At 36.6% G+C, this 17140-nt stretch overlaps 2 protein-coding genes across 2 annotated transcripts; one reads left to right on the top strand and one right to left on the bottom strand.

Moving 5' to 3' along the window:
- Positions 1 to 3000: 3000 nt before the first annotated feature.
- LOC103405218 (mannosyl-oligosaccharide 1,2-alpha-mannosidase MNS1) lies at positions 3001 to 9960 on the bottom strand. Its single transcript, XM_008344195.4, has 14 exons — positions 9411 to 9960; positions 8771 to 8818; positions 8134 to 8316; positions 6869 to 6981; positions 6297 to 6362; positions 5972 to 6143; positions 5678 to 5767; positions 5351 to 5475; positions 5172 to 5237; positions 4706 to 4814; positions 4511 to 4609; positions 4207 to 4287; positions 3955 to 4125; positions 3001 to 3695 (listed from the first exon to the last, which is right to left on the bottom strand). The coding sequence occupies exons 1-14, from the start codon at positions 9567 to 9569 to the stop codon at positions 3453 to 3455; spliced, it is 1725 nt and encodes a 574-aa protein (XP_008342417.3). The 5' UTR covers positions 9570 to 9960; the 3' UTR covers positions 3001 to 3452.
- A 1805-nt stretch (positions 9961 to 11765) lies between these two features.
- Positions 11766 to 15850, top strand: LOC103405219 (metal tolerance protein C4-like). Its single transcript, XM_008344196.4, has 13 exons — positions 11766 to 12410; positions 12530 to 12581; positions 12701 to 12833; positions 12928 to 12983; positions 13333 to 13447; positions 13598 to 13655; positions 13766 to 13884; positions 14194 to 14313; positions 14538 to 14639; positions 14726 to 14798; positions 15156 to 15223; positions 15329 to 15389; positions 15483 to 15850. The coding sequence occupies exons 1-13, from the start codon at positions 12122 to 12124 to the stop codon at positions 15605 to 15607; spliced, it is 1371 nt and encodes a 456-aa protein (XP_008342418.3). The 5' UTR covers positions 11766 to 12121; the 3' UTR covers positions 15608 to 15850.
- The last annotated feature ends 1290 nt before the right edge of the window (positions 15851 to 17140 follow it).

Genomic DNA, 17140 nt, shown 5'->3' with positions numbered 1-17140 from the left:
CACCTTTTTTTATTTAACTTTTGGTCTTCTCTCTTTTCTGTGATGTAAAAGGAGGTCGATTAATTTGGAGGGAGAAAAATCTTCCTTGCAGAGAGCGTGCCAGGTCAGCATTCCAAATAAGTATCTGAAATCAATAAAGTCCTGACAGCTGTCAACCGTTCAATTTTTCCTCTTCTGAGCAAAAACCCCTTGTCTTCCTCGTTAATTTTTCTCCTTTTTTTTTTTTACCCTAATTTACTTGTTTTGATTGTGTTGTTGGTACTCGTCACTTTTATTAAATGTTTTATTTCCCCTTTTGATAATGTGGTATTTTGAGTTACTTTAATTTATCTAGGGAAGAATTCGTAGTCAATTATGAGATACATGTCGATGTCACATATTCCTAATCAAAACAAGTCAATTATGACTCCACAAAGTTATGAGATACGTGAGTTGAATATCAGAGTGCGCAACAAATGAGACTAACAAAATAATAGGAATTTTATTGAACAAACTGAGAATGCCAAGACGGTTACAAAAAACCTAGAGACTACATTGTGACTGACTTATTCTCTAACTAAATTACAAGCTCTATTTATAGAGCAATAAACCAAAGAAACCCTAATGCGTATATGCCAAAAATACCCTACTACAAAATCAAATCAAATCTCTAATTAATTTCCTAAATAAACCTAATAAATTCCAACACCCCCCATCAAACTCATGGCGGTACACGACATGAGTTTGCCAACAAGCAGATGTGGATGCAAGCCTCCAAATTCCGATGCCGATGCCGATTTCCGATGCCAATTTCAATACGAAATTCCATCGGTGCAAGTGCAAGATTCCAATGCCAGTGCAAGATTTCCATGCCAGTGCAAGATTCCAATGCCAGTACCAGTGCAAATGTCGATGTCGATGCCTAACAAACAAACAAAAAATCCAACCAAATATTTTTTTCTTCCTTCTTTCTTCCTTTTTTTCCTTCTGTGCGATTCCTTCCTTTTTTTTTTTTTTACCTTTTGTGCGAACCAACGTGCGACCCAACATCACCAACCTCCTTCCTTTTTTTCTTTTGTGCGAACCAACATCACCAGCCTCCTTTTTTTTTTTTTTTTTTTTTTCGCGAGGGTACGGTTGTGGACGGATCCAGATGCAGGGTGGGGCTGGGGAATGCAGAAATCCTAGTGCGATGGATTCACCAAATTCCTTTTTTCAAAAAACAGAATTTTTTTTCCCTTTCTTGAAGACTACCAAGGACAAACTGAAAACCAAACCAGAAAACGTAAAAAATCTACGGACAAGACTAACACAATTTGACGGTCAATACCGAAATCCAAAGACAAAGAACATAAACAGAAATCCAAAGACAAAACGAACAAAAACAGAGTGACCAAGAACAAAGGACACAGACCAAAGCGGAAGCGAAAGCCTAAACGAGACCCAAACTAAACCAAAAAACAAAAAGCGACAAAACAAATTGATACCAACAAGAACGGATTGAACCATAAGGATCGAACCCGCTCTGATACCAAGTTGAATATCAGAGTGCGCAACAAACGAGACTAACAAAATAATAGGAATTTTATTGAACAAACTGAGAATGACGAGACGGCTACAAAAAACCTAGAGACTACATTGTGACTGACTTATTCTCTAACTAAATTACAAGCTCTATTTATAGAGCAATAAACCAAAGAAACCCTAATGCGTATATGCCAAAAATACCCTACTACAAAATCAAATCAAATCTCTAATTAATTTCCTAAATAAACCTAATAAATTCCAACAACGTGTTGAAGTGTGACATCATAAACATGAAATTTTAGAAGTAAGAATTCATTCACAATTTTGTGGAGTCAAAGTATCCCTCAAACAAAATATGTTGTCAATTTTGGCTAAATAGTTCCCACGCCTCCTGCCAATTCTACACGTGCCTCCGTTACCCACACCTTCTGCCCATTCTGCACATGCATCTCCATTGTGGACATGTCATCGATTCTTTTGTTTTTCAATTTAGTTATTTTGGTTTGTCTGTGTTGCTTCAGGAGTTGTTTGTGTCACTACGGCAATTTTGTACTCTCATTGTTTGCGGTACTTTTGAGAGGGTTTCGGTACTTTGTATGTTACGTCTTGTCTATCGGGCATATATGCCTCGTGACTTTTTGTGTCACTACGGCAATTTTGTACTCTCATTGTTTGCGGTACTTTTGAGAGGGTTTCGGTACTTTGTATGTTACGTCTTGTCTATCGGGCATATATGCCTCGTGACTTCTCGTTCTAGTGATGTGGTTTGTGTGGTAGTCGTATAGGAGTTTAAAATCATTTGCGTTATGTGCTAATGTATCTATCTGACATCATTGTAATTGGTTGTTTGTGGTAATGAAACTCTATCGTTTCTTTCTGTAAAAAAAACACACATCAAAATTCTCAGTATAGAGACAAGTCTCTCTGCAAATAAGGGACCTAGGACAAGTAGTACTCCTCTACAACAGGAACTGAAAACCTTTTCTGAACCATTTGTCCAAAAAACCTTTGTACTTTTACCGTACTAGCAAGTGTGACAACTGACAACCCCAAGTAAATGAGAGATTTTTTTTAAGTATTTGAACAACACGAGCGGGTACATCATGTGTCATAATATAAATAAAGAGAATACATATTATTACACGTTGTGTATCCGATCATGTTCCGAGTATTTTGCCAAATTTCTCCAAGTACAAGGTGTTACTATTATACATTCATGTAGTGTTACTAATTAATTTTCGTATTATAAGGTGAGTGACCGAAAAAATTGAAACGTCACAAACTCATGAACCTAAGGTCTAAAATCAGTAAATTCACGAGTTATAATCTAAGTTGTAAGTTTGGGGAGTGATTAAATCCACCGCTAAAGTAGCTAATGGTCAGTTTGGGATTGTTGCACTTCTAAAAAAATTGCTTATGTTGTGCTATATACAACCATACCACAAGTGGTAGTAATTTTTAATCAAATTTTAGCTCTTCTTGCTTTTCTGAAAATTTCCAAAAAATCATGTAAATATAGCAAAGGAATATTACAGGTCGAGGTTTTACCGAAATAAGCAATTCACTATAACAAGTGGCAGAGACATGTCAAATGGAGGGGGTAAAAAGTTTAAACCAAAAGAATTCCTCCTTGAAATGACAAATGTGGATGGATCCATATTCCATATTCCATATTCCCAAATGGGTAATAAGAGATGAATATCCATTTTCCTGTGAGGTGACGACCGGCGAATGCTCTCTGTATATATATGCTATGTTAGTATGTTACAGATCCATCACTGTGAAGAAAGAAGCGCACACATGTGTTACCATAGAATACAACACCGCCGCGTGAAATTTGCAGAGCCGAATCAGTTCCTCCTCGTACAAAAGCGGACATCGAATCTCAACAGACTAATCTTCATCTACTTGGACCCTTGAATCACACTAGGATTGAACAAAACCTATTACTCTCGTGTTCGGCCTGCCTTCCTGCCGCGCAATCTAATCTTTGGTCTATCGTTCCCATTTGCTATTCCAGAAGTGACAGCGTCATGCCTGGCCACAATTTTTATTGGGTGAGCTTCTGTGTTGAAAACCCATTCGTCTAGCGAGATGACTGAGGAGGGTGAAAAAAGAAGATAGAGGTATTTGAGAGTCTCCGCAAGAAAGAAGCTTTGCATCATATTGTCTTTCTCGCCAGTGTTAACCTGAAACAACCAACAACCGGCATAAATGATAAGCCGCAAAATCAGTAAAGGCAAACATTATTTCACCTGCTCGAAGCCTCAGTGTACTGAAGAGCGAGTAGCTTTGATTAGTTCAAAATAATCATGAGATTGAAGCAAAGAAACACAATAGAAGAAATTGCAGCCCCTAGAGATTATTAATCAACCTTGAATAAAAGGTAACGTAAAAGAGAACTTGAATGCAGATACAATGTTAGTTATGGTTTTAAGAGGTGCATACATCTTTCAGTCCAACATATCCTGACTCTATGCGGGAGTTCTTTTCAAATGCTTGAAATATATTCCAGCCCCACTCTTGGTATGTCTTGTTGCCAGTCAAACGCCAGAGGTAAAAGAGTGATTCAACCGTCTCTGGTCTCAGTATATTCCACGACGTACCCACGCTCAAGTCCTGGAAATTTCAAACTTAGACCACCCTCTGAGCAAATATTAACTATATTTCATAGTCTAAACAAAAATCAGGATAACTTACCTGCCCAGCATAAAAGAAATAGTTCTCTCCAGCTAATTTTGTTGGTGTTGACTGGTAGAAGTTATAGCATGTCCAAGCAAGCTGAAAAATAGGCTTACAGAATCAATCAAAGGTCCAAATAGTAACATAATTCGGCAAGCTTAATTGAACTTTTTGGCTGATAAGAATAAAACTTGTGTGCAGAATGAATAACCCACACATACTATCTCAATCAATAGGGCTTGTCCAACTGACATGAAATGTATGTTTAAATGGGCCTTAAAATCTCCAAAGGTGAAACTAAAATCTTTGAAGGAAGTAATACCTCTTCTGCAAGTGTTAAGAATTTCTTAGAGTCATCGGGACCATAACCAGATGACCCTAAAGCCAGCATTCCTGGAGCAAAGCACGCTAGTTCGTCCATCTGCATTTACATATACAATGGAAATGCAACTCAAAATGTATCAAAGTAAATATCGCCGTGACATTAATTATACTGCAACTGCAAATGATAATTTACCTTGTTTGTGAGAAAGTTTCCATTCTTCTCACACATATATGCAAAAGATGATGGTGTTGTTCTCCGGATCAAGCTCAACAGACCTGTCATTGATTTCTCCCACATATCTCTGCTTCCAACAATCCACAAGAATTTTGACATTAAGACAAACTTAAAAAAACCATGACCACTTATCCACTTCACAAACCAGAGTTTTAGAAAAGAAAAAGTTCAAAAATAAATTAAAATTGAGGAGCTACAAGACTTTTTGACCTAAGACAATATCTTTTGCCCTTAAAGAATACAGGTCATAGTACCGGAGCCAAAGCTGCGTGATTCCTTTTTTGTATTTCTATTGTTAACTCTATGACAAATTGGGTAAATAGAATCTTTCAAGCAGATATGCTTCTGAAAGCTTTTAAAGCCTAACAGAACATTTTGTAAAAAAGTGGTTATGATCATCTAAAGACAAAGACAAGCTTCTTACCTGTACGGCTTTACAGCTGAAGTTTTATTCCCCTGTATCCAGACTTTGAGTAAATATTCATAGAAGCTGCAAACGATATGTCAAGTTAATTTCACCATTGTTTTAAGCCACTCACACCAGTATACCCTATAAAACCTGAAACGGAATATTACATGATTCATATCAAACTTTATGCTTACCTGTCACCCATGGCACCGAAGGTTATAATGGAGCGTCCTGAAGTTCCTCTTTCAGGATTAATATAAATAGGAAGCAAGCCGTCATCAGGGAAAGTTTTGTTAAGCTCCACTATAACTTTCTCAGCCTAGAAATCAACATACAAGCAATTAGCTTCTCACACCAATGAAATGACAAGTCACTGATCTAAGCCTTGTACGCATGTTAATATGGGCAGCAATTCATCATATGCTGACTTAATGAGTTACATTAAATCACATAGAATTTCCTGTAAATGTGCTACTTGATGGGGAAATAAGAAAAACTAGTAAACATGATAGTATATGTACCTTCTGCTGGTATTTCGGGTCTCCTGTTCTCTGAGAAAGAGCAATAAACTCCACCTGCTCTGTGCCAGAATCTGCCAAAATACTGTCACCCTAAAAACATAATGAACTCAAATATCAAAAATTTATCAAATGAAATTTCAAAACACTAGTAAATGTTCAAATGTTTCAGAGAAATCATGAAAGAGATACAAGCATGCAACACTAATAATAAATCAACTCAACTTATGCTAATTTTATATCATAAAAAGACTACAAGAGACTATCTGAAAATGTTAGCTCTTTTACACTACTTACCCCAGTCCATGAAGGATTGTGCGGCCTTCCATGTGCCAAGTTGATAATGTTGTAAGGTATCCCACTAGGTGTATCCCATGCAGGCAGCAATCTGTCTGCAATCTCTCTAGCCTTATCAAGGAAAAGTTTATCTTCTGAGAGATCATATGCACTGAGAAGTCCACCTACAACTCTGGAAATTTTAGAAAAACAATAGACATCATACGTCAGAAAATCTGCTTTCAGAAACCAAAGGAGGAAAATAAAAGTGAAAGCCCCAAACAATTTCTTATGAAGGGGGAGAAAACAATTAAAATCAACCATATATTAAACCTTATAATGCAACCTTATGGTTGTCTCAAAAACACTAGCCTCATAATCCTTGTCAAAATCCAATGAGGTTGCAATCCACCTGCCAAGAATAACATATTAATAATAAAACATTTGCTACAATATGTAACATTTAACACTGTAGGATGAGGTTTGGGCAAAAAGAAAAAACAAAGATGTCAAAGAGAGAAAATGGGAATATAAATGAATAAATGAAAGTCGTAGCACTGTTGCAAATAATGAAGGAGAATAGCAAATAATAGAGATAAGTAAATATGAGGGATGGCACAAAATGAGAAATCTTCTCCTTTTCTTTTGAATTAACAAAAGAAAAGTTCATCTAGGATGGTTTGCACAGTGCAATCTTTCAAAGCACTGTTGCAAAGATTAATCTGGTTCAAGTTGAAGGAGCAAAAGGACAAGAAGCTAAAATGGCTGGCATAGAAAAAGGGCCCAACATAGGACTTGATAGTTGACAGATATATGACCCTACATATATATGCTCCTACATATGGCCAAATAGCCAGAGCTTAATTTGGTCCACTGAGTATGCTACCAAAGAATATCAAAATAGAAACTTCAACTTACTCTCTAGCTTTTTGGAACTGCTCATGAAGACCCATTATATACAGTGTATCAAGAGAGTCTACTAGTGTTGCTCCAAGACCACCAAAGCTATTAACACCATTCTTTGATTGTGGCTGGAGTACATGCAAAAAAGCTTTCACGTTAGAAATTTGTACAAAAAGAATAACCTCATCAGTAACATGGAAAGTAAAAAAAAAACAAAACAGTATCAAGTTGTGGTCGGTACAAATAGAATTGTGACTGAGCCCATACAACTTTAATGCTCCTAGATTCTTGAGAAAGCACAGAAACAGAAACGGAGTTTATCAGAATAGAGACATGAACACCTACACTAATTTTATTTAGCAAAATGTCAGATGGAATCTGAAAAATCTAGCAGATTAAGAAATCAGTATATATATCATCAGCTTCTTAATGTGTTTTACTGAATCAATACGAATTAGCAATTCTTTTTAAATTTAAACCGCATCGTTAAATTCTCTTAATATTTATCCACTGGTACATCACTTATCCGCCACTACACATCATAAGAGCTCCAGCTTACCTCTGCCCAACAGAATATAGAACAACGACATTCCACCAAAAGTCCCTCTCTGCCTCCTTACAGACTCTAAATTTTGTGAAAAAGACAGATACAAATAATAGAGACCTGGACTTGAAAACCTTTTAGTCCTAGCTTTTTTCCACTACTCGAAAACCTTTGGCCAAAGATTTTCCAAGGCCAAATAATTCTTCACAACACTACATGACTCTAAAATTTGAAAGTGGCATGTAATGTTAAAATTATAGAACAAGCTCCTTAAACCTGATACAACAGCATTGTAGAACAAGCTCCTTAAAAAGAGATAACAGAGATAGATAAGTACAAGATTTAGGGTTAAGAGATTTAGAGACAAATATTTTTTGCTTACTTAATGGGATAAAAAGAAGCACAGCTTCAGCCTTAAGGTGGATACAAAGTGTCATCAACTTAATAAGTATTCCTAGTACGTACAATTTCAGAAACTTCATGTGTGATAACTTTTCTAATTAGTTACATACTGGCTGAAAGTTGGACCAAAGCTTGACAACATTGACAAAGTCACACCTTCAGCAAGCTATAATAACAATCAACGAAAGATACACCAAAAGAAAACTAAAACCTTGTAAACTGAATTCATAACATAGCACAAAAGGAACACGTACGTAGAGAAAAGGCCATAAAGCACTGTGAACTGCTATTTAAAAATGAAATAGGCAATGGTAAACTGAAAGGTTCAATTTACCTGAAGTTCATCTTGGCCCCATGCATACTTCTCATATGAACTCCATGCGTGAATCATAGCTTCTTTGACCTTTTCTCTTCTTTGAATGTCAATTGGGTCCAGGACAACCTCTTTCTCACCACCCCTGCCCTTCAACATAACCTTTTTAGTGGCATCACCTTGCACATTTTGTGAGTCTTCCACCTGAGTGTACAATATACCATTAGTTGCCACTTGACACATATCAAACCCTTAAAAACGGATTAAAATATCGCTTCAGGGTATTCTGAGATATATGTGTTCACTTCACCTCCAGGCACAAATATCTAATGAAATCAGATTACAAATAACCATAGAGGACCTACTTTGTTCAATTTCAAAGAACAGTTGAGGCGGAATAAGAAGAACTTAAAGCTCTTTATTAATTTATAAAGTTTCTCAAATTCTTTTATAGTCGTTTCAGACAGCCGGTTGGGAGGGGGGGGGGGGGACTGTCAGATAAAACCTAAGTGTTGTGGGTGAAAAATTCAGAGATTGATAGCTATGGCAGCAACAGTACCACCCCATCCCAAATAAATGGATGAAAAAGATGGCGACTGAAGGCCACATACAAGAAGTAGCTCAAGCATGAACAAAAACCATGGTATAAGACGCTTACCAAACTTTTCAAATGGCTCAATTGTTCACTTAACTTGGCAACTTCTTCCTGCATTCATTAATAAGATCATTAGATGAGAAAAATAAAAAACATGTGCAACTTTTACACCTCGGGTATGCAACAGAGGTTCAATTAGTAATGCAAACTCTCACCAATAGGAAATCTAGGTACTACTCACGCAGCATCTCATGAGAAACTTATTCATCATTCTTCAAATTCCGTATAACCCGGAATTGTAGCTTAAAAATAAAAGGCTTCTGCCATCCATAACATTTTATGATGAATTACATTAAACCAGATGCTCCTCCTCTCATAGTTATAACAATCAGATTATACCATTTTCCACATGCCTAATTTAACACTTACTCCGAGATTCGAAATCTTATTGAAACAAACACACATTGAAGGTAAACAAACACATTGAACATTTTATCATAGCAGTTACTGAGCTTCAAATTCCCCTCTAACGCAATCAACCCTTTTTCCATCCACAGTTAAAGACCCTAAAAATGTAAACCGCTATCCATACTTAAATAAAAAATTTCATCCCCATTTCCCAAGACTTTCCCAGCAACCAAACAGAGCATACAAGACTCAAAACCCAAATCAAGAAACCAAAATAACCGAGAAGGAGATTAACCTCGTGTTCTCTGAGGAGAGTCTGACGGTCCCAGACAACAAGAGTGACGGAAACGAATGCGATGAGGAGTAAAGCCAAGCGTTTCGGCCGCTTCAAGTAATACGCCGGGTTGCAGTACCTCAATCTACTCGACGATGACGACGATCTGACCCTGGCCATCGCAACAAACAAACACTTACCCTCCGACCCAGAGGCACAGCATCGAACACGCAGTGAGACAAAGAAAACGTTTTTTCCGATCTGGAAACAACGGAACCGCGTCCAAATTGTTTTGCGGGATCGAAACGCCGGAAATGAAAAGGGGAGCGAGTGTAATTGAAAACGTTTCGAGCTGCGATGTGATCTCCGGTCAAATGAGATGCGCGTTTCGGTACGGGGAAGAAACGGGAGAGAGGGGAAAGGACGAAGGTGGGTGGAGACTTCGAAGTTTCAGGAGGGGTGTCGCCCGTTTGTCGATCTGTTTGTATATATGGAGAGACAGAGAGAGAGAGAGAGTTGTGGAAGTGTTGACTGAGAAAAGACTTAAGAAAAGCATTTTGTTGTCTGATTTAAAGAAAAATAATAATTGGTTTGTTACCAAAACCAAAAAGAAAAGAAAAGTTTGTTGTTTGCAATAAAAAGAAAAATGAAAGTAAAAAAAAAAAGTAGTTTGTTTGCAAAAATAGCGAAGGATTTTGTTGGTAAGTGAATCAAATTTATGATTAAATTAGAATATTGTTTGTCTGCACATAATTTACGCGTCTTTTTTTACTTTCTCCACATTGTTCTTAATTTTCGATTATTAAATCGACTGAAAAGAAGATCAAATGATATAAATTAACATGACATGTGTGCGTGGTAAAAAATGGATGTGTATATACAACCACCCAAACGTATATTAGAGAATGATTGATTGATAAAGCTTTTTAACTTTTGATCATTGATTTTCTTCAATTCATTGACGGCAAAAAAAATAAGAGAAGTATGTGAGAAGTAAAAGTAGGTGTGTAGATAGCACTAACGTAACCCCTTTTTTCTTCTCACATCCCCTTGTTAATTTTTATCCTTTGATCTTCTTCAATTAATCTGATCCGACGGTTGTAAATTAAAAGAGTGTGCAAGAAGTAAAAAATTGTGTGGATATCTCACCCCTTATCAATATTGGGTGTTGATATATGCACGTTATATCTACTTCCCTAGACATAACAATTATTTATGTGAGTTTCTTTTTTCTCATTTTCCACACAAATAACTACTTCGTAGTGCTCAATTACCTTGGAATTTATATCCTAGCTCTTAATTTCCCACACAAAAAAATTATAACATGCAAGTAATGAATAAGAGGTGCTTGTCGATCCTCAATTATGTGATTTCATTTTTCGAAACAAACGTTTATATTGTCAGACTATAAATTTCAACAAGTAATTAGGTGACTTATTTTTCAATATGTACATCAAACTTAGATTCGTCACTTTTTGACCTTCCCCCCATCTCATCAACACATTTGGAGAAACGAATGCTACTTGAATTGAGGAACCACTTTTGAGAGGTTTAAAATAACTACTTCAACTTTTTAGTAAAAGTGTTTCTTTCAAAATAAATATTTTTATTTAGAATTCGATTCTAAAATGATTAAAAGTATTTTTTTATCATAAAATATAAAAGTGTTTTTCGGTTATAAAAGCATTTTCGATATACCTCTTGTAAAACACACGTTTTTTATAAAGCAAAAGTAGTGTTTTTTAAAAAACACGTCCCAAGGCAAGCCGGTTGGTTGGCGTTCCTAGATCCATGAGCGACCCAAAATTAAAGTTAAATGGGTCAGTCGTCTAGGTAAATCAAAGTCGAAGGCTTTGTCATCTTAGTTTAGGGTTGAAATGTGTGCAACGTCTTCATGAGGAAGACAACCGCAAAGAAGAGGAAATTTTTATTTTTTTAAACTTGACCCAAAACGACGTCGTTTTGGCCAAGTTTTTAAATTTTTTTAAATAACTTGGCCCAAAACGACATTGTTTTGGCTAAGTCTGTTTTTCTTTTATTTTTAAAACGCACTACAGTCCCTTTTTTTTTCAAATAACCGACAGCAGTCCCCTTTTTTTTAATAACCAACCGCAATCCCCGATTATTTAGGTCCCGTAAGACTTAAACTCACGACTCACACTTAGGTGGAACTATTCATGGAACGCTCGCCCACGTCTTTGTCTTTATTTTTTTTAGCAAACAATATTATCTACAGTAAGGAGAGGCAATCACAATGAGTCAGTAATAATGTGATTTAAATTTATCTTTGACAAAATTGAAATATAAACCTCTCACTTAATGAAGAAAAGTACCAATAAAAACCATATGTTTTAAAACATTGAGTAGAAGTGCTTCCTACCGAAATAGTTCATAGCTAACCCCTTGGCGGGTCTAATTTGGGCTGCGACACCATTGGTGGCTCAATATATTCACCATTTTTCTTCCACTTTGACTCGTTGCAGATGGCAAATTTTAATTTTAATTTTAATTTTAAAATCTTTGTGGGAATGGTTTAGACTAAACCTTGTACTAGCAAAAACAATGTCTTAGGCTCTTAAGCTGTCACCATCTTCAACCTCGCTCTGCGTCTCTGATTCTTCATTCTTTTCGTCAACCCACAAAACCCTAAACCAATCCCACCCTCAAAACCCTAAAAACAATCGAAATGCAGTAGCTTTCCGAGAACCCATGAACATTTCCATGCAGATGAGATGAGAACGTCCTCCTACACTCTCGCCTCCCGCCTCCGCCGCACCCACCGCTTCAGTCCTCGCTGCTCCTCCCAATTTCTGCTCTTTCACTACTCAGACCCCCGGAACGACGATCGCAGCCTCCCCCAAAAGGCTCCGTTTAGCTCCTCTGCTCACACTCTTCTGCGCGGCCTGGTTTCCTCAGCTGCCTGCTCGAAACGGGTCGTTTTGCTCGACTTGGTTTCGTCGGGTAGTGTTGTTCATCGTCACCATCAGCAGCAGCAGCAGCAGCGGCACTTGCTTCATCGCAGTAGGTTCCTTTTTCGATTTGGGAAGTTATGAAATTCTATAGGGAAAGTGATAAATTAGTCAATTTTAGCTGAAATTTTTGTGCATTTGGGTAAAAATTGGATGTGCATTGATTTGCAGGTTTCTTTACTAGAGCTAAGCAGGTGAAGATTGAATTCAATGACCAGCACAGGTACCGAGCCTGAAAATGTTTGAAATTTTTTCGATTTAGTATATTTTTATTGTTTGTTTGTTTAATTGCTTGGAATTGCATTAAATTCTTATGATTTTTGCATTAATTCTGTATGCTAGTCAAAGGGCAGTCACTACTGCATTGTGGTGCAACTTCCTTGTCTTTTCACTTAAGTTCGGTGTCTGGTTATCCACCTCTAGCCATGTTATGTTTGCTGAAGTTGTGCACTCGGTTGCTGATTTTGCAAATCAGGTATAGGTCTATTTGAAGTAAATGTTGTTGTGATTTTTCATTTCATGTTTGAATCAATTCAGTGATGCAGAGAAACTAATCCATGTCATTGTAGGCGCTTCTTGCTTATGGTTTGAGTAGCTCAAGGCGTGCACCGGATGCTCTCCACCCGTGAGTCTTTCTATACCATGACCAACTTTTCGCATCATTGATGAAACCTTCATTAGCTTGATTGTTTAATTTGTCTTTTTATCAACAAAAGTTGTGCATTATGTAACAGTCTTAAGAAAGGTTTCAGAAGGAAGAAATCTATGACATACCATAAGAGTTAGCCATTAATTTGACTGGTTTAAGCACTTCTATGATTCTAGAATACTCGCTCAAGTGGAATTGGATGTTGCAAGTGCTAAATATACAAGTCAAGAGCTGTGACTAGAAATTAACTACATGCATATATATTATTATATGCTCGCACTAAGAATTAGTTCTAATTATCATGTTATGTCTTTGATTCTGGCAGTTATGGATACTCCAAGGAAAGATTTGTCTGGTCTTTGATATCTGCTGTTGGTATCTTTTGTCTTGGTTCTGGTGCGACTATCATTCATGGAGTTCAAAACTTGTGGACTTCACAGGTTATTGAGCTTTTACTTGGCAAAATTTTGTTACCCAAACCTATGTGTACTATTTTTCCTTTCCAATGTCTTACCGTTAATTTCTTAGATTATCTGTTGTGTTTGTAAATTCTATTCCGGTTTTATAGAATTTGTCTGCCTCTTCCTCAGCCCCCTCCAAATATTCAGTATGCAGCTCTTGTGATTGGTGGCTCATTTATTATTGAAGGTAGAGCTCAATACATTATCTTTCAAAACAATGATGGGAAGCCCAATCATATGATTACCTTATTTATTTCTCATGTTCCCCCCCCTTTAACCTTTGCATCCATTCCGTAGGTGCTTCTCTTCTTGTTGCCATACAAGCCGTCAAGAAAGGTGCAGCTGCTGAGGGCATGAAACTGAGAGACTATATATGGCGCGGACATGATCCCACATCTGTTGCAGTCATGACAGAGGTAATACACTGGGTTGTTCTTTCTTTATTCTCCCTTGGTTGTTGGAATTTATTTCTGTGATTGCAAAGGACGAAATGATTAGGTATGGAAATGGGGATGAATGAAAGTTTCAGCAACACCAATGAGTATATTATAATCTACTTAATTGCAAGAAACTATCTCAAGCAGTCAAACCCAACATGTAATGTCATTGAAACCCTTCATTAATGTAGCATAAGCCTAGAGTTGATTGAAAAATGATGAAGCCATACATATTTTCTGGTCCGATAACAAGCTATTATCCCTTTGTAAATTATCTTATGCATGCAGGATGGGGCAGCTGTAACTGGGCTTGCTATTGCTGCGGCATCATTGGTTGCAGTGAATAGAACAGGAAATGCAATTTATGATCCCATAGGATCGATTGTAGTTGGCAACCTACTTGGAATGGTATGTGATGCTTCTTTCCATAAAAAATGATGCAGAAACTGCAATTAGAGTACCACATTGCTGTCTAAAATTCAAGTGAAAATCTGCAATAAAATACTAATTTTGAAGAAGTCTGATTATTAAATGTTGGGTATTCAAAAAAAGAAACTAAGTAACACAACAGGTTGTGACTGAGACACACAGTGAAACTATAATTATACAACAGAGTTGAATCTACCCTGCAGGTGGCTATTTTTCTGATCCAAAGGAATCGACATGCTTTGATTGGAAGGGCAATGGATGACCATGATATGGAGAAGGTTCTCCAATTTTTGAAAAATGACCCGGTATAATTAATGCTAATGATCTCTTTCTGGTATTGATATACCTTCATGATTTTTAAGGTTACTAAATATCACTGATTTTATTATAGGTTGTGGATTCTCTATATGATTGCAAAAGCGAGGTGATTGGTCCTGGGTTCTTCAGATTTAAGGCTGAAATAGGTGACCTTTTTTCATCTCGACTTCTTTATTTCTTGATTCTTCTTGGGTTAGGTTCTCAGTTTTCTAACAAACCACTGTTGGTATTTCTAGTTTTAACTGATTTTGTAAACAAAAAGTGAATCATTATCAATATTGTTAGCAACGGATTGAAACTATCACCATGCAGACGTTGCAGCATTTTAAGTTTTATCTTCTGCAATGACGTATTTCTTTTGTAATTTGATGACCACTAAAACTGAAATTTATTACTTCAACAACTCTTATGTTTTTTCTTAGAAGTATACTCTTTCCAGTATTTTGCATTTGGCACTATTGGGATATCAGTGTGATATAACCGTCGCTATCTGCATGGGACAGATTTCAATGGAGTAGTGGTAGTTCAAAATTATCTCCATAGGACTGGGCGTGGAGAATGGGCAAGACAGGTTAATCATCTCTATTATTTTTGAAGACCTCTAGTTACATTCAAGACGTTTTACTCATTGTTGGTGTACGTGCTGAATTCTGCGTGTTATGTGGATGTGATGCAGTTTCGTGAAGCTGCAAAGGAGAAGGATGATAGTGCATTGCTTAAAATGATGTCAAACTATGGTATTTTTATGCGTTTTACTTTTAAAAAAATTAAATAGTTTCGGTGACCGGGTTCTACGTGCAATACATTATGAACTACATCTCCCATTGCAGGTGAAGAGGTAGTGACAGCATTAGGAAGTGAAGTTGATAGATTGGAAAAGGAGATCCAAAAGCTTGTTCCTGGTATACGGCATGTTGATATCGAGGCACACAATCCAATAGAAGTATCCCCATGATTCACAAATTTATCTTTACGTGGTAATGTCTGATCATTCTTTGCAGAAAATCTGTTGTGCTACCGTTTACTCAATGACATGAACGGCTTCTTGCTTCTTTTAGGCAGGATATAGAAACGGTATATACAACCTGTCGATAGTTATGTTAGATACCACATGTTTCTGTCAAAATTTTCTTGCGTGCAATTTGTCAGTTCTTGGAACTTTAGCCAAATGAGAAATTTTACCTATGGTTTTTAATTAGTTATGCAAAATTGTTACATAAGTTGTCATAAAAACTATCTTCGTGGAACTCTAGCCGCAACACAAGCTTCTTAAGATTCATGCTGAACATTCTATGGATCCTCGAACCGAACTTTGTCATCGAATAGTGTCTGAAAAACTGCTCGAAAGACGGCGGTAGGGGTTAACTTTGAGGAGTGATTTGCCACTTTGGGTGGCGGCATGGGTCGGGTATGGTGTGGGCTTTGAGCCGTGTTGGAGACGAGTACTGGCATTGGTGGCCGGACAGCTGCTCTTTCGTAGTCGGAAGGTCAACGCGTTCTTTATGTAATGATCAAGCACATAGGCATTTAGGCGTTCTCGTTAATATCCTGTTGGATGTTCAAATGCGAAAACTCCCACAAACCTTGGATCTTCTTCCAAAGAAGTTGCATAGCAATTGCCACCGACATTGCGATCTACTAGTATTTATCTACACTCAGTTTCAGATTTGATTCAGAGTCTCTTGGGTAACAAGTTTGATATATAATAGCTCATTGTGCGGTTTAGCAGTAACCTCTCTTCCCAAAATCGTTGTATCAAAATGAAAATAAATAAAAAGTTTTATAATATGCTAAAGAGGCCAATTTTTAAATTAAATTTGTAAATTAAATGATGAGTCACTATCACTAATAGGAAATAAGTACGTTGATCAACACTTAATCAACAACTCAATCATTGATAACCACATCATTTGGTTAACAAAATTTGATTTAAAAATTTGGTCTCTTTAGCATTACCAATTGAAAAATATTCTTTAGTTTATGGGCTTTTGGAAAAAACTAGAAATGCTTTTAAATAAATCAAAAACGTTCTTGACAACACATTAAACATAGATAATTAAAAGTGATTTTGGATTTTGAAAGGCTTTTTTTATAGTTCATGAGATTTACATAATTCTTCACTTTGTTCCCTGAGATTTGAAATCGATAGAATTGGTCCATGAGTTTGTCCACAATCATTTACTTTGGTCATTTCGTGAAAAATCTCCATAAAATAAGAATAAAATGACAAAAATACTCTCAATTTTGTCAACTTATTTTGGCCTATTGTTTATTATATTAATTTTGTCACTTTGATCCTTGTTTAACATAATTTTTCACCGAATGACCTAAATGATTAATGGTGGACAATTTCAATAACCACTTTTATTGATTTCAATTCTGGGGGACCAAAGTAAGGAGTTAGGCAAATCTCAAGACCATTATTTTGGCTAACACCTTCTAGTGTTTTCTTGAGTAACACCTTCAAACGCATTTTTCAAGCACTTAA

This window comes from Malus domestica, chromosome 17, assembly GCF_042453785.1.
Source record: "Malus domestica chromosome 17, GDT2T_hap1".
Lineage (NCBI taxonomy): Eukaryota > Viridiplantae > Streptophyta > Magnoliopsida > Rosales > Rosaceae > Malus > Malus domestica.
The sequence above is the reverse complement of the archived record's forward strand: the minus strand, read 5'-3'. Positions and strand labels throughout refer to the sequence as shown.

Bases quoted from the DNA above. Each gene is read 5' to 3' on its own strand.
- LOC103405218 (XM_008344195.4), bottom strand. From the start codon at position 9,569: ATGGCCAGGGTCAGATCGTCGTCATCGTCGAGTAGATTGAGGTACTGC. The intron at 8,819-9,410 runs GTTAATCTCCTT...TAATGAATGCAG, and splicing joins CTCTCCTCAGAGAACACGAG to GAAGAAGTTGCCAAGTTAAG. The intron at 4,288-4,510 runs GTATTACTTCCT...CCTATTTTTCAG, and splicing joins TCTTAACACTTGCAGAAGAG to CTTGCTTGGACATGCTATAA.
- LOC103405219 (XM_008344196.4), top strand. From the start codon at position 12,122: ATGAGAACGTCCTCCTACACTCTCGCCTCCCGCCTCCGCCGCACCCAC. The intron at 12,984-13,332 runs GTGAGTCTTTCT...TGATTCTGGCAG, and splicing joins GCACCGGATGCTCTCCACCC to TTATGGATACTCCAAGGAAA. The intron at 13,885-14,193 runs GTAATACACTGG...TTATGCATGCAG, and splicing joins CTGTTGCAGTCATGACAGAG to GATGGGGCAGCTGTAACTGG.